Source organism: Anomaloglossus baeobatrachus, chromosome 5 (assembly GCF_048569485.1).
Source record: "Anomaloglossus baeobatrachus isolate aAnoBae1 chromosome 5, aAnoBae1.hap1, whole genome shotgun sequence".
In the NCBI taxonomy this organism is placed as follows: Eukaryota; Metazoa; Chordata; class Amphibia; order Anura; family Aromobatidae; genus Anomaloglossus; species Anomaloglossus baeobatrachus.
The window spans coordinates 89,819,295-89,840,246 of NC_134357.1; the positions used below are offsets into that span (position 1 = coordinate 89,819,295).

General features: G+C 47.0%; 1 protein-coding gene across 30 annotated transcripts in view; it reads left to right on the forward strand.

Moving 5' to 3' along the window:
- Window positions 1-20,952, forward strand: part of ANK3 (ankyrin 3) — a 1,059,766-nt gene that overhangs the window by 973,907 nt on the left and 64,907 nt on the right. For all 30 annotated transcript variants that reach the window (XM_075348673.1, XM_075348677.1, XM_075348666.1 and 27 more), the window contains 3 exons: window positions 6,245-6,399; window positions 7,989-8,200; window positions 19,773-19,980. In XM_075348673.1, coding sequence (XP_075204788.1) covers window positions 6,245-6,399; window positions 7,989-8,200; window positions 19,773-19,980 — 575 coding nt within the window. The remainder of the gene's footprint in view (window positions 1-6,244; window positions 6,400-7,988; window positions 8,201-19,772; window positions 19,981-20,952) is intronic.

The following is a 20,952-nucleotide window of genomic DNA, read 5'->3' on the forward strand; positions in this document are numbered from 1 at the left end:
GCGTTCAATCCTGATCGCACGTAGATGTCACACGCAGATACCTCACAAACAATGCCGGATGTGCGTCACTTACAACTTGACCCCAACGACGGATTGTGAGATATATTGAAGCTTGTAAAGCGGGCTTTAGGATCACCCTAAATCAAAATTTGGTTTTATCGATAATTTAAGAGAAAAGAGAAACAATATCCTCATGCAACAATGCATTGTTATATATTTCAGTATATGTAGGTACAATACTAGATAAAGGTATACAACGATAGGGCACAACTGTGAGTAATTAGTTATAGTTTATGAAACACATGAGAATCACTAAGTTAATCATTACTAAGTAAATGACATTGAACACGTTCCAACATTTGTTTAGCTTTTTCTGGTAACGTTCAGAGTGGTCATGTACTGTTGTAAGTAGTGGAAGCATATTAGGCAACTAAATGAGATCTCAAGTGTTAGGACCGCTCGTGACTCCTAATATTCCAATTAGGATGTTGTAAGTCACAATTGTCCCCATGAAGTGACCATTTGTAAATGATGACGTTTAACAATGCCGGACACAAAATTGGAAGGTCATGCACAAGGAATCCACAATTCAGATGTTTACCTATTATGTTTACATACGGATATAATCTATGTACAGGGGAAAAAAAACCATTATATCTTTGTACAGTGTTGAGTTGAGCAGCTGTACAAATATTTTGCTATAATTATCTTGAGTGGCTTACCTAGAGTGCTATGGGACCTGGTGCAAGATGTGAATAGGGTTCCCCACCAGCATGTTAGTCAGGTCTATCCCCTGTAGTAATGGCCCCCATACTGTCATAATTATCCCCTTATTGGCCTCTTTATTTAATAATGTCCCTAATTCTGGGCCCTTCCTAACATAATGTCCCCCATCCTGTAATAACTTCCCCATCTTGACATAATGTCCTCTATCCTGGGCCATTCATGTAATAATGTCCGCCATGCTGGCCCAATTTTTTAAAAATGTTCCCCATCTTGCCCCCTTCCTGTAGTGTCTCCCATCTTCACCCCTTGCTATAATAATGTCCCCTGTTATGGTCCCTTCCTGTAATAATGGCCCCCGTCCTGACCCTTTCCTATAATAACAGCCCCTCTCCTTGAGTTCTCCTCAAACAGAAAAAAATAATAAAAACAATACTTCTTACCTGCAGCAGTGCCCTCTTCCTCCTCTATAGCTGGAGCAAGGGATGGGAGGTACATGGCAGTGACGTCATGCGAGGCCCGTGAAGGGCAATGTTAGCTGCCAGACCTTTGATAGGCTGGCGGTCACTATTGCTATTCTGGGGCAAAAAGTTGGTGGCTCTCTGCACCACAATACACTTCAGCTGAATGTGCATCCTCGGACACACATTCACCTGAAAACGGGGCTTTCATTAGCAGGCCCCCCTCCAGCATGGGCCCAGTCGCAGTCGCACGTCTTGGATAATTGATCATTACTCTCCCGATTATCTTGTAGAAATATAAATCTACAGTTGGAGTGTACATGTCTCAGCATTCCCTGCTTCTTATGTATACAGCTTGCCCTGATGATATACTCTGATATATGGTACTCTGCAGCTAAGTAAAGCTTACTTTCTCAGAATGTATATTTCCGAGAATGAACATTGTGTTATGTATGCTCAACTCACCTGTAAGGGATAGATCTTTAGATAGCGAGTTCCAGAGGAAGATTTCAGAAATGTCAGCTCGTCTGGGAATGTTTAAGACTGTACATGGTAATTTATCGAGTTTCATAACTTTTTATGCAGATTGTATTTTATATTATTTAAACTGAAAAAATAGTGTTCAGATGTAAACCATAAATGTAACCATGCCCTGATTTTTACAAGATGTGGATCTGCAATCATGTAGAAGGTCTGTATTGATCTTGCCCATGGCCTTGTCTCAAAGAAGCCCTGCTTTTCTAAGCAAATTTACTAGGTTACTAGCTGTACTACCCGGCTTCGCCCGGGTTAATAACTGCTGTTAACTAAATAGAATGTATTAACATTCCCGGGATAGAATGTATAAATAGAATATATTAACGCCCGGGATAGTAACTGTCTCTCTGTTTCTCTCCCATTCTCTGTCTGTCTCCCCCTCTGTATATATCTCTCTGTCTCTATCTTTGTCTGTCTGTCTCTTTCCCTGTCTCTCTCTCTATCTTTGTCTGTCTGTCTCTTTCCCTGTCTCTCTCTCTATCTCTTTGTCTGTCTGTCTCTTTCCCTGTCTGTCTCTGACTGTCTCTGTCTCTTTCTCTGTCTGTCTCAATCTCTTTCCCTGTCTGTCTATCTATCTCTTTCCTTGTCTGTCTATCTCTGTCACTTTCCCTGTCTGTCTCTTTCCCTCTCTTTCTCTGTCTGTCTCTTTCCCTCTCTTTCCCTGTCTGTCTGTTTCCCTGTGTCTTTCTGTCTCTTTGTCTGTGTCTGTCTCTTTACCTGTCTGTGTCTGTCTCTTAACCTGTCTCTCTCTTTCCTTCTCTTTCCCTGTCTGTCTCTTTCCCTGTCAGTCTGTCTCTTTGTCTGTGTCTGTCTCTTTGTGTCTGTCTCTTACCCTGTCTGTCTGTTTCTTACCCTGTCTGTCTCTTTCCCTGGCTGCATTGTGACACGCCAACATTCCATATAAGGGCATGGCTGCGTATTCTTCTGAAGTTCTGGCTGCACTGTGGCTCCCAGCTCCATTCGCTTTAATGGAGGCAGGTTTTTTGGCGAATAACTGTAAAGAGCAGGGTTAAAATTTCCCCTCAAAACATAGCCTATGACGCTCTCGGGGTCCAGAAGTGTGAGTGTGCAAAATTTTGTGGCTGTATCTGCGACGGTGCGGATGCCAATCCCGGACATACACACACACACACACACACACACACACACATACACACATTCAGCTTTATATATTAGATTTCCATCTTAATTAGAAAGTGCCTAGAAAGCAAGAACGTTCTCAATTTACTTCCTTTACTTTACCTTATTTATAGCTCATTGTCTAGGTTGCTTTCTCCTGCCATGGTCTAGCATTGGTGCCCGAATATACGCAGCACTTCCAGGCTTTATTATGCTGGAAGCACTGCCTGGACAGTGTGAGCGTATGTAGGGATATACCTTTTTGGCGAGGTTAATGCTGACACCCAATTGTGAACTTAAAGGGAACCTGTCATGTTGTACATTTAGGCCGCTTTATGGACTGTACAGTATAGAGAAGCTGAGCAGAATAATATAAAGGTTTGTTGGAAAAGATTAATTTTGGCTTGATTTTTGAAAAATATACGGTACCTTCCAATAACTGAATATTGTGAAAAAAATTGGGATCACAAAATTACCAAAAATATGAGAAAGGATCCATAAGCCACTCCATGAATGGAGATGTAAAGGAGAGCATTGGAGTATAAAGCTAAAAACAGTATTACTTTAATTAATCATATAAAATGGACAAGATAAATTAAGACAGCACTAGAAAGTCTGGGTAAATATAATACAGCCATTGAAATGTGTATAGTGAGGTAGATACCCTGTTTTTCCAAAAGTAAGTCCTAGCTTGATTTTTAGGGATTTTTGGAGTAGGCTTTAAATATAAGCCCTAGTTAGTCAGCGCCTCCAGCGCTAAGTTATGTCACGTGGTGCTAGGTTATGTCACTAACATCATGGACACCTAACCTAACACTGGAGGCACTGGAATAGGCATAATGTAGCTCCCAAATTGTCCTAGTGCTTCCTCCTACTATTCAAATTATCTCTTCAGGAATGGAGATAAACTCTAGCGCAGCGCCACCTATTGGAAGTAGCGATCCTAAAAGTCAAATGTGGATTTTTAACAATCCTTTGCATATGACCTAGGATATAAGCCAGATCAGAATCCCAATTTGCAGACACGGTGTTTCGGGTTGCTTGCCCCTCGTCAGTGCAAAGTATGGGGTGTCTGATCTGGCTCATGAGAAGCTTTGTGGGGACCACGGGGGAACACTATTCTCCTTAAGGAGACTTTGCAAGCCAGTCTGGCTGCTAGTAAAGTAAGGGGACTTATAGCTGCTACGCCCCTCTGGGGAATATTCAAGTTATCTCTCCAGGAATGGAGACAAACTCTAGCGCAGTGCCACCTATTGGAAGTAGCGATCCTAAAAGTCAAATGTGGATTTTTAACAATCCTTTGCATATGACCTAGGATATATAAGCCAGATCAGAATCCCAATTTGCAGACACGGTGTTTCGGGGTGCTTGCCCCTCATCAGTCAAAGTATGGGGTTTCTGATCTGGCTCATGAGAAGCTTTGCAGGTTAAAACATGCTCACCCACTCCCGAGTCCTGCCTCCTGAGTGTTGCTACCTAGTTCCAACCTCCCGGCCGCTACTGCGCTATGGTGTGGTCTTGGCTGCTGCTCCAGGGTCCCACCTCCTCCAACCCTCCTGCCGCCTCTTGGATCCCACTTCCCCAGCCAACTCTGCTCGCTCCAGTAGAAGCAGCCAGGTGTGATGTCACAACCACCGTTCGCGAGTCCCGTTCCAAACGTCCTCCTTCTGCCCCCTCCCGGCCTCATAGAGAAGAAGAGTGCCACTGCGACACAAAGTGTTTTGAGAGTGCCAGTAAGTGTTACCATAAGAGACACTGACACTACACCAGCAATTGTGAATGTAGGTTAGGGTTAAGATTACTAACCCTAAAGCTGCCCACACCTTCAAGCTGAAGCTGGCCATACACCTTCAAGGTAAATGGAAGCATAAATGTGTGATTGTTGTTCATAGAAAAAAAAATAAGCCCTAGCCCTTTTTTGGAAACAAAAATAATATAACACACTGTCTTATTTTTGGAAAAACACAGCAGCTGGGGGTACAGATCACTATTGTTACTATAACTAAAACGACTCACATATGGAAATTAAAAACCGTTGTGGGTACAATAGGATATCCTCCCAAAGAATAATATATAGCATACAATAAAGACCAACCTCACCCCCCTGAAGAAGCAACACCACAAACATGCAATACATACGTTTGGGCTTTTCGTTTTTATCTTTTGGGTCCGGTGCAATTTATGGGTAAGAGTCCCTTTAAAGGGATCATGAATGTACAGTGGGAATTATTCAAATTGTTTCTCCAGGAAAGGAAGCAAACTCTAGCGCCACCTATTGGAAGTAGTAATCCTAAAAGTCAAAATTGGCATTTTAACAAGCCTTTTCATATGACATAGGATATATGCCAGATCAGAATCCCAATTTGCAGACACGGTGTTTCGGGGTGATTGCCCCTCGTCAGTGCAAAGTGTGGGTATCTGATTTGGCTGTATGAGAAGTGTGAATTACACGCCCAAGGATCGGGGGGGGGGACCCGCACAGATTATAGGAGGGTTCTGTTGTTACCAGTCTGTCATTGAACAGATAAAACTAGGAAATGGTTCAGTGGAACGTTTAGCAAAATGAAATAAGGCAACAACTCAGTGACTTCTTTTTATTTTCGGATTGACTTTTTTTTTTACTGAGATAGTAACATTTTTTTTTAGAAAAGTTGTGTTTATAAGTCATGGCTTGCACTTATAATAAAACTTACTGAACAAATTCTAAAATTTGATAAAAGTTGAAATGATGAAACGACTGTGAAATACCTTCTCTCCGAACAGTCTCATTCTACACCATGCACAATGATTATGTAGTCTCTGACGAAAAGCAGACAGTATCTGACCTATTAACCTGCAAAGATTGTATTGCCCTTGCCATTGCCCTGTGTTCATTTCTTTGGCTAAAGTATGTCCAGTCTCCTATGTTTGTATGTCTACAGGATTACATGGAAGATTTACTCCAAACAACCTAATTCCTTAGCTCTAAATAGGAAATGAAAAGATCGAGTCAACAGATGCGGTTCCATACGATGATATATTCTCCTTCTAAAAATTTGCTCTGTGCTTCTTTTGCAATTTACAGCTTGGATGACATATGTACAACCTCTGTAGGAGAATATGGATACTGTCTATTAATCAACCAAGAAAGCTGCAAAATCAGTCGTCAGTAGCCAATTAAAACAAACCTTCGAAGTAAATAAGATTAAGCCTTACAATGATTCTCATGTGAAGAGCACTTGAACAGTATCAAGATAGAAGCTATGCTTCAAATTAGTTACTTACAATCTGATGGATTCTGCAGCTTTTTGGTTTTCGTTTGATTTCATTTATTTTTTTCTCTTTTACATCATTTTGCTGTAGAGGGTTTGGTGTCTTGGACGTTGGTGTTTTTGTTTTTAAAGTGACTTTTTTTTTCTGTGCAGACCTGTCATAGTAGAAATCCCCCATTTCGGATCAATGAGAAGCAAAGAAAGGGAATTGATTGTACTGAGAAGTGAGAACGGAGAATCTTGGAAGGAGCATCAATACGACTGCAAACTGGAAGAGCTGACTGAATTGCTGAACGGCATGGATGAAGGTAAAACTTACTCCTCTGTAGAGTACAATACAGTAATTTAAGAATTGGTCCTTATGTTATGCTCAAAGCTCTGTAGACTCCTTTTCATTAGGAAAAATAAGAAAAAAGTAGTATAGAGCTATTCTGACATGCATTTTTCAAAGTAAGTACATCTGCCTCTTCAGGTCTAAAAACGCTATTAAAAATGTATGAAGTTTATAGTCTGCAATCTGCTCACAAATCCTCTTTAGCTCTTACAGTTGTTATCACCTTAACATCAAGGGCATAGAATTTTCAAATGCAACAAACCATAAGGGCTGGGGGAAAGGGAAGCACAGCTTGGGCTTGATAGATATTTTGGCTAAAAATTCTGCTATGTACCTGCTTCTCATATATACAGTGTATATATATATATATATATATATATATATATATATATATATATATATACATATATATATATATATATATATATAATATATAATATATATATAGATAGATAGATACTGCTCAAAAAAATAAAGGAAACAGTAAAATACCATTGTGCTGTTGAAGTGTTCCTTTTATTTTTTTGAGCTATATATATATATATATATATATATATATATATATATATATATATATATGTGTGTATATATAAAGGAAAGCGAAGTCTTCTGGAAAATGGTTCTTATAATTAAAGAATCACTCCGGTCAAAAATGTCATCCTCTATATGTGTTGCAGTCATCACATTATATAGCAATGTGCATTTGCAAATTTTCATATTGCCTGTCCACCCAGTTAATTCTTCTCTTTTCCATTAGTTCTATGACATCATGTGATTAAAAACAGACTATTCGAATCCTTCTAAGCAATATGTAGAAGCAGGAAATCTATTTTCCCTCCATGAGTCATCATTTGAATTACAATTCTACATCACTGCAATGTTCCTGGCATCCTGGCAGGGGGAGCTGAGCAGCTGGGTTAGTAGATGACTCATGCACAGAAAAGAGACTACTTGTTTCTATATAGAGCTTAGAAAGATTCATATGGTCTGTTTTCAATCATGGCAAGTCATAGACCTAATGGAAAAAAGAAGAATTAACTAGGTAGAAGGGAAAAATAAGCAATTGTAAGTACACAGTGCTATATAATATGATGTTGCAAAATATTAAGAGGATAAAAACTTTGATGGGAGTGCTTCTTTAATAAATTAAAAATCATAAAGTAAAATTAAAATTGTAAAAAGCAACTACCATTAAAAGTCATGTATTCTATGTCATTACAAATTCATCCTCCACTTTTGAAGGTGTAGCCTGCACATAATAAACCTTGTGTGTGGACATTACATGACTGTTTTAAAAACCATAATTTTAATTAATTTATAGTATTAGAATAAGAAAAAGCATTGCATCAACCACGATCAATATAATAAATGTCATATACTAAGTAATGGTCCATTGCTATTTTAAAAGGTGTAAATAGCTGTGTATGACAGATGCTTTACAAATGTATTTTGCAGAACTTAATATTTTTAACTTCAAGGACAATTGTGTCACTTAATTGTCACTGGTTTTGAGGAGTTTAAAAAATTATGTTGACTTCAGGATATTTTTCTTTGTTACTTAAGAATTGGACAGCGCAGAAGAACTGGAAAAGAAGAGAATATGTAGAATTGTTACAAAGGATTTCCCACAATATTTTGCTGTTGTGTCTCGGATAAAGCAAGAGAGTAACCAGATTGGACCCGAAGGTGGAATCCTGAAGAGTACAACAGTCCCTCGAGTTCAGGCGTCCTTCCCAGAAGGGGCTCTGACTAAAAGAATTCGAGTAGGCCTTCAGGTAAATGAGAAAATTGAAATTTATTCTTGCGACTCCTTACCATAATGTTATAGAAGGTACATAATATATACATATGGGTCCAAACCTGTTAATCAAGTTTAGACAGCCAGCGTTCCTCAGAACTGAATTCACCAAGAACTGGTCTGTGCAGAGCTCTGGCTTTCATAGAGCAAAGAGTTGTCCATAGACCTATGAACATTTAATGTATCTTTTTCCAGCAGTCCCCGGAGTACAACACGCCTTATTTATTATTATTATTATTATTATTTATTTATAGAGCACCATTAATTCCATGGTGCTGTACATGAGAAGGGGGTTACATACAAAATACGTATACAAGTTACAGTAGACAGACTAGTACAGAGGGAAGAGGGCCCTACCCTTGCGGGCTTACATTCTATAGGATTATGGGGAGGAGACAATAGGTGGGGTGTAGGTCAGGCGGCAGCTCCGCACGGTGGTCGGGCGGCAGCTCCGCACGGTGGTCGGGCGGCAGCTCCGCACGGTGGTCGGGCGGCAGCTCCGCACGGTGGTCGGGCGGCAGCTCCGCACGGTGGTCGGGCGGCAGCTCCGCACGGTGGTCGGGCGGCAGCGAGTTCATTGTAGATTGTGGGAGTCCCATAGACAATCAATGGAGTGGAAGCCATTCATCTGCATTTTCACTCCACTTAAGAATGGACTCTACAAAGCCCTGTTATTGGGGTTCTGAAGCCCCCCTCTTTAAATCATTTCAGAAATAACCCTTTAATGTATGCAAGCATGCTGCTCTATTCAATCCAAAGCATGCTTGCAGGCAGATGCAAATGAGTCCCGCCAAGAGATGGTGACTCCTTAAGAACATAGAGACACCATTAACTCCTGGTATGGGGATCACTTTGGACCAAGTGACCAAACTGAAGAGCTGAAAACCTTTTTTTTTTTTTTTTTAAAAAAAGCACTAACATCAAAGTTTGTATCCTCGTAATATATTGCAATCATCATACTTTAGAGCTCTGTGTTCTTATAATTGCTCATTTTTACCTTTCTACCAGTAAATTTGTCTCTTTTCCCTGCTCTATGTAGAAACAGGAAGTCTCTTGTCCCTTATTGAAGCTGCTCCCTCCTCTCCCTGCCAGGGACTTTAGAAGTGACTCTTGAATCAGGCAGGGAAAAGAGACTTCATGTTTATACATAGAGCTTAGAACAATGTTTCCCAAACTCCAGTCTTCAGGGCCACCAACAGGTTATGTATTCAGGATTTCATTCGTATTGCACAGATGAGAGAAAATGTGGCAATTTCTGATATCTAGATAAGATTCCATCACCTGTGTAATGCTAAGGAAATCCTCAAAACGTGATCTTTTCGGGGGCCCTGAGGACTGGAATTTGGGAAACACTAAGTTAAAAGGATTCAGGTAGTCAATTTTTAATCACGTGATGTCATAGACCTAATGTGACAGAAGAATTAACTGGGTAGAAAGGCAAGGTGAGTAATTGTAAATACACAGTGCTATATAATATGATTACTGCAATTAATTTGGAGAATAAAAACTTTGATGGGAGTGTTTTTTTATTTACCATGTTCACTATATGGTAAAACTGACCTTGCAGTATAATTCCCCAGCTTAGTACAAGCTCGTAGATACCAAACTTGTATAGTTTTTTTTTGTTTAAAGGGAACCTGTCACCACATTTTTCATGTATAAACTAAAACTACTACCTTCATCAGCACCTGTGATGTGTTCCATAAAGGTGCATATTATCCCCTGACTCCTACTGTATACCCCCAAATACATTTTGAAAACCTCCCACACTGTATGAAAATCTGTACAGTCCGGTCCGATGGGCTTGCGGCTGTCCCTCTTCTCTGCTCTGATAGCCGTCCTCTTGCTATGATTGACGTGGATGACGCCTCCTGCATCATCCACATAGTCAAGTGAAATCTTGCGCCTGTGCAGAGCTGGTTGGCACAGGCGTTCATTACTCTGCCCTACTACAGGCAGAACCTAATACATAAGTGCACATGTGCAAAACGTCAAGGTCTCTGCGCAGGCTCGGGATTTTGCCCAGGTATGTGGATGACGCAGAAGTCGACATGTGCGGGGGAAACATGCAGACTTGCCATGCGAGCCAGCATTAAAGGGACACACACAACCTATGACTTACTGGTACATCATAGGTCATAAAGCGGCTAAAGATTGAATTAAAAAATGTTGAAGAGAACAGAGCTAAACAGCACCAATAGATGCATGGTCACTCTAAGTTAGAACACATTACATTTTTTGCGCCTTTAAGAGGACAGTGAAACAGGAGCAAAGTATGCAGCAGTGGAGCCCAAGAATGAAAGTGCATTGCATACAGTCCCTAAAAATCAGAGTGATAGGCAGCATTTTATGACTGTACAGAACATATCAGCCTACCCCTCACCTCAGCCTTGAGTAAAAAACATACTGCTGCCTGGATTCAGGGGCTTTCGGGTTAGTACCAATAATACAGCTGGTAGCACAATAATTCATCTAGGTAGAATTTTAATGCAACATTAGACAGTGATTGAAGAGTTAATTGTCACAAACCACCGGGGGGTCACTCAGAAATCCCCCGCGCTGGCTACCAGTACGTCACAATCGGGGGGTAACAAGTGGGGGTCACCCCTCCTTTATACCTCCCGACCGACAGACAGAGCACGTGACGCGCTCTCTAGCGCCCCTCTTATAGTCAGGCCAATTATGGAATTGCCCGACCATAAGCAAGGAGGCCGCTATACTACTTATGCCGATTATTGAAGGGTCCCCGGTGAGAGTAAGGTATATATTCCCCCGACCTCCGCGGGCGGAATATATAAAATCTCCCCGAATCTCACTGGCCTCCCCACAATAATCCTTGGCACAATTCGCTGCCACCAACCGATTTACGGTAACTATTAGCCGAACACACAGACGTGGGATTCAAGATCGAGATAACAGAACAGCCCAAGATTAATTATATAATTTAATCAGCCTAAAGCACACTAGAAACTACAATATATACAATAGGGAATCTACAGAATATACATATGTCAGAGTACAGTTACAATCAAAGCATGGGTTACAAACAGGCATACACAGTTCCAGCAGTTACCTTGTTGCGTCTGGCCACAGGGGGGCGCTGTAGACCAGGTTTCCAGGAACTCCCACAGATGTTTCCTACACGTGACCCCCAGCGAAAGAACACTGGAAAATGGCCGAAGTAGGGTTATCAACCTGGCCAAATCCAGGTCCCCTCCTACCTTCGTGACCTCACAGGGAGCACTGCTCCACCCCTGGCTTGAGTTATGGACAATATCCCAACATGGAATATGGGCCATAACTTTGCCTGGGAGCGTCGTAGGCGGACGCCAACGCTCTCATTGTGACAGCTATGAATTTAGCCACAGAACGAGGGGACTCATGACCTGTCTGCCAGTTCCCCATTGGCTGATATCACGCCTGGGGCATTTCCCAATGTCCTGCTCCCATAAAAAGGGTGTGCCGGCATCGTCCGCATGCGGAGACACCATTTTTATGGTTGCCATATTTATCGGAAATATGGCTTGCGAGATATGAACCATTTTTTACTGGAGTCGTTCTGTCTGGCTATTTCCATAGCCTTGCTAATGAGATACAACTCTTGTTACAGGGTGACGGCAGGGAGTCATCCTGTGTCCATTGTTCCCACACCACCTCATTTCCATATCACAGGACATGGCCATGGAGGTGTAAAGCTGGTGTCACACTAAACGACAGCGACAACGACGTCGCTGTTACGTCACCATTTTCGGTGACGTAACAGCGACCTTGTAAGTCGCTGTTATGATCGCTGCTTAGCTGTCAAACACAGCAGAAGCAGCGATCATAACGTCGCTGTGCTACATGTGCAGAGAGCAGGGAGCCGCGCTTAGCGCTGGCTCCTTGCTCTCCTACAGTACACATCGGGTTAATTAACCCGATGTGTGCTGCAGCTACATGTCACAGTTCAGAGAGCAGGGAGCCGCGCTTAGCGCTGGCTCCTTGCTCTCCTGCAGCACACATCGGGTTAATTAACCCGATGTGTGCTGCAGCTACATGTCACAGTGCAGAGAGCAGGGAGCCGCGCGCACTGCTTAGCGCTGGCTCCTTGCTCTCCTTGCTACAGTATGCATCGGGTTAATTACCCGATGCATACTGCAGCCACATGTCACAGTGCAGGAGCCGGCGCTGGCAGCAAGAGCGGAGGCTGGTAACCAGCGTAAACATCGGGTAACCAGGGAAAGGTCTTCCCTTGGTTACCCGATGTTTACGCTGGTTACAGCTTACCGCAGCTGCCAGTGCCGGCTCCTGATCGCTTCATTTCGTCGCTCTCTCGCTGTCACACACAGCGATGTGTGTGTCACAGCGGGAGAGTGACGACCAAAAAATGAAGCTGGACATTCAGCAACGACCGGCGACCTCACAGCAGGGGCCAGGTCGTTGCTGGATGTCACACACAGCGACAGCGACGGGACGTCGCTGCAACGTCACAGAAAATGGTGACGTAGCAGCGACGTCGTTGTCGTCGTCGTTATGTGTGACACCAGCTTAAGTGGAACACTGAGAACAAGAAGGGAGGGGGCACTGCCAGGGAGTGATGAGGGATTATGACTGGAGTCATAATTCATCTTCATATCCCGGGATTTGCCTCACACCTCCCCCCTTTTGAGGGCGCTAGGGGGCAGCACACTCCGGTGTTCCCCCGTGCGCCCGTCCGCGACCTCTCCTTGTCGGGACAGCCCGTCTGCGTTACCGTGGTCACGGCCCCTTTTGTGGCGAATGGTGAAGTTGTATTGCTGGAGCGCAAGGCTCCATCGCAACAATCGCCCATTCGTCCCAGAGACGGTGTGCAACCAGCTGAGGGGATTGTGGTCCGTCTCCACGATGAAGTGGCGCCCGTATAGATAGGGTTGCAGACGCTGCAGGGCCCACACTATGGCCAGGCACTCCTTCTCCATCGTGGAATGGGCAACTTCCCTTGGTAACAGCTTCCTGCTCAGGTACAAGACCGGGTGCTCTTGGCTCGCAGAGTCCACCTGGCTGAGCACCGCACCGAGGCCGAAGTCACTGGCGTCGGTCTGTACTACAAACGGCCGCGTGAAGTCGGCTGCCTGTAGCACGGGCGGGCTGGACAGGGCGTCCTTTAGGGCCCGGAAGGCTGTCTCGCAGTCCATTGTCCAATCGACTGCAGAGGGCAGCTTCTTCTTGGTGAGGTCCGTCAAGGGCTTTGCCAGGCTACTATAGCATGGAACAAACCTCCTATAGTACCCAGCGGTCCCCAAGAAGGACATCACCTGCTTCTTGGTCCTGGGGGTGGGCCAGGATGCGATGGCTTCCACTTTCTCAGGCTCGGGCTTCAGTGTTCTCCCACCTACCCGGTGACCGAGGTACTGGACCTCGCTCATGGCCAGCTGACACTTTCCCGGCTTGATGGTCAAACCTGCCCGGTGGATCCGCCGGAGCACCTGTGCTAGATGCTCTAGGTGGTCCTCCCAGGTGGGACTGAAGACGGCAATGTCATCCAGGTACGCGGCCGCGTACCCTTCAAGTCCCTTGAGCAGGGTGTTGACCATCCGCTGGAAAGTGGCAGGGGCATTCCTCATCCCGAATGGCATCACCGTGGACTCGTACAGTCCAAATGGGGTAATAAAGGCAGAGCGTTCCCTGGCCTTGCGAGTCAGGGGGATCTGCCAATATCCCCGGCTCAGGTCCATGATGGTCAGGTACTGAGCCCCGGCCAACTGATCGAGCAGGTCATCGATGCGTGGCATTGGGTACGCATCGGCGACCGTGACAGCATTGAGCCCCCTGTAGTCCACGCAGAACCGAGTGGTTCGGTCCTTCTTAGGGACGAGGACTACAGGCGAGGCCCAAGCGCTGTTGGATGCCTGGATCACCCCCAGCTTCAGCATCTCGTCAATCTCCTGGCGCATGTGTTGCTGCACCTCCAGGGAGACCCGATATGCTGAACGCCGGATCGGGGGATGATCCCCAGTGTCCACGTGATGGACAGCCAAGTCAGTCCTTCCGGGCTGGTTGGTAAACAACCCCCGGAAGGGGAGGAGGGTGGCCCACAGCAGGGACCGTTGGTCTTCCAAGAGCTGGTGGCCAACCTCCACATCCTCAATGGATCCGCCTGCCCTAACCTGGGCTAGCATATCCAAGAGGGTTTCCGCTTCTCCCTCCTCGGGCAGGTTGCACACGGGGAGCGCACATGCCTCCCGCTCATGATGTGCCTTCATCATGTTCACATGGAAGGGCTTCCGCCTTCCACGGGCAGGGTCCAGGGTGACCAGGTACGTCACAGGGTTGAGCTGCTGGTACACGAGGTATGGGCCTTCCCAGGCTGCCTGAAGCTTGTCCTGTGGTACGGGGACCAGTACCCACACCTTTTGACCCACTTGGTAGGTCCTCTCACAAGCGTTCTGGTCGTACCAACGCTTCTGATCGGCCTGGGCTTGAGCCATATTGTCGTGTACCAGTTGCGTCAAGGCCTGCATTTTGTCCCGGAAGCGCATGACATACTCGATAACCGACACTCCAGGGGTGGCCAAATCCCCTTCCCAAGCCTCTTTCACCAGAGCCAGGGGGCCCCGCACACGTCGCCCGTACAGGAGCTCAAACGGTGAGAATCCTGTTGAGGCCTGTGGAACCTCCCGGTAAGCAAATAACAGGTGTGGGAGATACCGCTCCCAGTCACGCCCATGGGAGTCGACCAACATCTTAAGCATCTGCTTTAAGGTGCCATTGAACCGCTCGCACAGGCCATTAGTCTGTGGATGGTACGGGCTGGCCACCAGATGTCGCACCTGGACTTGCTTACAGAGGGCCTCCATCAGCTGGGACATGAATTGGGTCCCCCGGTCAGTGAGCATTTCCTGGGGAAAACCCACTCGGGAGAAAATCTCCAGCAATGCGGTGGCCACCTTGTCAGCCCGAATGGACGACAAGGCCACTGCTTCTGGGTACCGGGTGGCATAGTCCACTACCGTCAGTATGAAGCGTTTCCCGGAGCTGCTGGGGATGGCCAGCGGGCCGACAAGATCCACAGCCACCCTCCTGAAAGGCTCATCGATGATTGGCAGAGATACTAGTGGGGCTTTGGGGTGTGGCCCCGCCTTCCCCACTCTCTGACAGGTTTCACACGAACGGCAGTAGGCAGCCACATCGGCCCCCATTTTTGGCCAGTAGAAATGCTGGTTTAACCTGGCCTTGGTCTTAGCGATCCCTAGGTGTCCGGCCATCGGAATCTCATGTGCGATCCGCAACAACTCCGTCCGGAACGGATAGGGTACCACCAACTGTCGGTCCCTGGGCCACGCCTCCGGTGAACCCTGCTGGACCGTGGCCCGGTACAGCCGTCCTTGGTCCCAGACCACTCGCTCCGGGTCCGAGTCCGAGGGAGGCTGTGCCGCCTGCTCCTTAAGAGCTTTCAGGCTGTCGTCAGCTTCTAACGCTGCCTGAAACCCCTGACTAGATGTGGCCAGAATCGACGAGACTGTCACATCTTCAGTCAGTACCCCGGGACCTGTGTCCTGGCCTCCACCTGACTCGGCTGCCACTTGGTCAGAAGGGGAAGAGCTATCGGACCTCCGGGAGGCCCCTTGGCTTCCAGCACTCCCACTGCGGGTGACAGCGGCCACAGCCGCTGCGACCGTGGGTCGTGCCTGCTCCTCCTCCGTTCCTGACCAAGTCGCCGGTTCAGGCAGACCTACCTGGCTTCCTGACACCCCGGTTGTGGGGGAACCATGCACCGAGATCTTACCTGGGAGCACTTCCGCTCCTGGACCGGCCCCAATCTCACCTGCCTGTTCCCCTCCTGCAGCAACAGAACCCCGCTGTGAAATCTCTGGGGACCCCACATTTGCTGTGGTAGCCCCCACCCCACACACTGGTCCTCCCCCTGCAGCACCCTGCTCTCTGCTTATCCCTGCAGAGGGCAACAGATCCCAGCTCACAGGCTGGTTACTTGTAGAGGCATTGTCACACCTTTCTCTGACCCCCTCCCCTCCTGTCACAGCTGCAGCTGCGTGTGTGTCTATGGTGTCTATGCAAGCAGAAATATCAGAGTTCACTCCCTCCTCCCTTACATCATTCATAGATAACACATTAACATTGTCAGGAGTCATGTCAGTACTGGCTGAAGGTTCAGCCCTTGGGGGGGGCCCAAACTGGGAGGTTATCTGCCCCAAATCTGTCCCAAGTAGCACGTTTGCAGGGATCCGATCAGTTACCCCCACCTCCCTCACCCCCCGCCCTGCGCCCCAGTCCACATAAATGTCAGCAACAGGCAGCGCCGGGTCAGTGCCTCCAATCCCGGAGACAGCGAGGGTTTTTCCAGGGATCAAGTCTTGGGGGGACACCATCTCAGGCCGCACCAGAGTCACCTCCGAGGCGCTGTCTCGCAGTCCTATGGTCACAGACCGGCCGACGGTGACAGGTTGGAAGCTGTCCAGGGACCTACCACCACCCCCACCCACACAATACACCTTGGGCGGCCCTTGGGACGGGGACGGAGCCGGGGCCTTGGGACGCTGAGGGCACATGGCCTTGAAGTGTCCAGGTAGGTTGCACTGGTGGCACCGTCTTGGCTCTGCCACGGGCCTGGAGAGGGGAGTTGAGGGGGACACCCCCTGCAGTCTAGGGGCAGGTGGGGCAGTCGCAGAATTCATCTTACCCCCTCTCCAGGTGCTGCTGGTGGCTGCTCTCCTGGCTTCCGGAGCCCGATTGTTGGTGTAGTCATCGGCCAGGGCAGCTGTAGCCGTGGACCCCTTTGGCTTCTGGTCTCGGATGAACTGGCGGAGATCCTCAGGGCAGTTCCACAAGAGTTGCTCCGTGATGACCAAGTCCAGGATCTCTGGTCCGGTGGAAAGCTGCAGGCCTTGGGTCCAGTGGTCGGCAGCTCGGGCAAGTGCCCGCCGGTGGTCAGCCCAGGAGTCCTTTGGTCCCTTCTGCAGGGTCCGGAACTTCTTGCGGTAGGACTCCGGAGTGAGGTTGTACTGTTGGATCAGGGCCCGCTTGATGGTGTCGTAGCCCTGATCTGCCTCAGCAGGCACGTCCCCAAGGATATCCAGGGCCTTACCCCTTAAACGGGGGGTCAGGTATTTGGCCCACTGGTCCTTGTCCAGATGGTGCTGCAAGCAAGTCCGTTCAAAAGCAGTCAAGAAAGAGTCCAAGTCTCCATCCTTCTCCAGCACTGGGAAGTCCTCAACACGGACCTTTGGAAGTTTGATGTCTCGAAGGTCACGTGTGGCTGATGAGGGCCGGAGCTGAGCTAGCTGCAGCTGGTAGTCACGGTCTGCCTGTCGCTCTCGCTCTCGCTCTTCACGCGCTGCCTGCCGCTCTCGCTCCGCAGCCTCACGCTCTGCGTGCCGCTCCGCAGCCTCAGCGTCACGCGCTGCCTGCCGCTCTGCCCTGCGCTCTGCCAGGAGTTCCTTGTAGCCCTTCTGGTCTCCAGCCTGGAGAAGGGCCATAGCCATTTGAAGAAGGCTATCCGAGCCTCCCAGGCTCGGTGGAATGGCACGTGGTGATCTGCGGCACGCTGCAGAGCTAGGCGATTCACTGTCCCTTTCAGAGCGGAGGGCTGGCATCTGGCTCGTTGAGGAACCTTGGGTGAGCTCCTCCTCATCTTGTCCAGCAGTGCCAGGTTGTGCAATGTCCTCTGCAGAGCTGTTTTCTGGCGTCGAGCTCCTGGAGGACTCGTGGGCAACCTCCTCATTGCTGTCCACAGCACCGTCCTCCCTCTCTTCGGCTCCTGCCTTAGCATTGGCCAGTTGCATAGCTCTGCTCCTGGTGCCATCAGCCATTCTTGCAGACTTTTGGTCACTGACACAGAACTGACACCTGATGCCTCCACACACCTTACAGTATCTGCACTCTGACACTCTAGTGTTGAGCTAGTCTGAAGACCCCAGCAGCCACAGCTGCTGCAGGCAGTCTTTAGTGTCTGGGAGTATGGGTCTCACACTCACACACACTATTATCTCGATCCCACCGCTATGCCACCAATATGTCACAAACCACCGGGGGGTCACTCAGAAATCCCCCGCGCTGGCTACCAGTACGTCACAATCGGGGGGTAACAAGTGGGGGTCACCCCTCCTTTATACCTCCCGACCGACAGACAGAGCACGTGACGCGCTCTCTAGCGCCCCTCTTATAGTCAGGCCAATTATGGAATTGCCCGACCATAAGCAAGGAGGCCGCTATACTACTTATGCCGATTATTGAAGGGTCCCCGGTGAGAGTAAGGTATATATTCCCCCGACCTCCGCGGGCGGAATATATAAAATCTCCCCGAATCTCACTGGCCTCCCCACAATAATCCTTGGCACAATTCGCTGCCACCAACCGATTTACGGTAACTATTAGCCGAACACACAGACGTGGGATTCAAGATCGAGATAACAGAACAGCCCAAGATTAATTATATAATTTAATCAGCCTAAAGCACACTAGAAACTACAATATATACAATAGGGAATCTACAGAATATACATATGTCAGAGTACAGTTACAATCAAAGCATGGGTTACAAACAGGCATACACAGTTCCAGCAGTTACCTTGTTGCGTCTGGCCACAGGGGGGCGCTGTAGACCAGGTTTCCAGGAACTCCCACAGATGTTTCCTACACGTGACCCCCAGCGAAAGAACACTGGAAAATGGCCGAAGTAGGGTTATCAACCTGGCCAAATCCAGGTCCCCTCCTACCTTCGTGACCTCACAGGGAGCACTGCTCCACCCCTGGCTTGAGTTATGGACAATATCCCAACATGGAATATGGGCCATAACTTTGCCTGGGAGCGTCGTAGGCGGACGCCAACGCTCTCATTGTGACAGCTATGAATTTAGCCACAGAACGAGGGGACTCATGACCTGTCTGCCAGTTCCCCATTGGCTGATATCACGCCTGGGGCATTTCCCAATGTCCTGCTCCCATAAAAAGGGTGTGCCGGCATCGTCCGCATGCGGAGACACCATTTTTATGGTTGCCATATTTATCGGAAATATGGCTTGCGAGATATGAACCATTTTTTACTGGAGTCGTTCTGTCTGGCTATTTCCATAGCCTTGCTAATGAGATACAACTCTTGTTACAGGGTGACGGCAGGGAGTCATCCTGTGTCCATTGTTCCCACACCACCTCATTTCCATATCACAGGACATGGCCATGGAGGTGTAAGTGGAACACTGAGAACAAGAAGGGAGGGGGCACTGCCAGGGAGTGATGAGGGATTATGACTGGAGTCATAATTCATCTTCATATCCCGGGATTTGCCTCACATTAATCATACAGGGAATATTTTGCGCTGTACAGTAGTTCTTAATCGTATTGTAATTTGATGCTCGAAATTGAATACAAGGCAGAAAAAAATGTTGTTTTTGCAGGTTCTGGTTGATTTGTTCTGGTTGGCCGCCTATGCACCTGCTCAGCTCAGCAGCTCAATACTTTCTAAATCAATTAAGTGCAAATTATATTTTAGTTAATGAAAAATGAAACAATAGCTTTTTTACTGTTGACCTGCTGGATGGTTACTATTAATTATTTAAAACATTAATGAATTACAGGCACAGCCGGTACCCGATGAGTTGGTCAAAAAGGTCATTGGAAACCGAGCCACATTTAGCCCCATTGTCACAGTGGAACCCAGGAGGAGGAAATTCCACAAGCCAATAACTATGACAATCCCGATACCCCCACCATCTGGTGAAGGTGTAACCAATGGCTATAAAGGAGATACTACCCCGAGTCTCAGGCTGCTGTGCAGTATTACAGGTGCGTATGGATTACTAAACATCCATGATAACCATTTCCATTTGAAGTTTGGCAAAATGGTGCTAAGTTGGACCAAATGGCTTATCAGAGTTCTAAACACAACCAATGTATGCCCTAAAAGATAAAATGTTGGATTTTTTTTGCAACCATGGCCTTGATCTACATGTTCATTTTGGAACTTTAATGGTAGGATCATTTTAACAAACCGCCCACTATACAGTTGATTGGGTGCTAGCTAATTTCTGTTGTCAAATGGTTTTCAGTTATAATGAAAGCAAACCTGTCCAAAAGTATATAAAACTTTGATATTTTAGTATATACAATTCCTTATATCTAATTATCTGCTTACCAAAGATGATTCCAAATTTTAAAGGGTTGTTCAAAAATTCTGTTTTTTAGAAAGGTCTAAGACTGGTTTAAGAAATAAAAAAATCCAAATGCATGCTCCTCAATCCCCTTTAACTCCTGTTCCAACACTTTCCAGCTCCACATTGGTCTGTAAATCTAAAGACTGTCTCAACACACAGGAAGTGCCCCATCATCTAAACACTTTCCGCAGCAGTGGCGCACCTCAGCTATATTTCCGCCCATTTTCTGTGCCTTAGTCAAAGAGACTCTGGGTGCAGAGCGGACTTCGGGCGAGTGCATGGCACTTGCTGTTTCAGGTCGGTGTCCATCAACCCTGCTGCCAGTTGTCAACGTAGACGAGTAGTCAAACACATAGCACCAGAGTTTATATAGTCAACCAGATTTGTTTACTTTTATTCTTCACACTGTTAAATACTGACATGGCCTTCCTTTCTCTCTCTGTGAGGTACTACTCTTCGTACTGTCCCCCACTATATTGGACCTCGTCCTAAATACTTCAGGTTCTATGCCTTCTTTTTGCTAATACCACACACCTTCGACTGATTCTGGACCCTGATGACTTCTCAAGCCGGACGAATGTCTAAGCCCGCTGGGGTGAGCCAT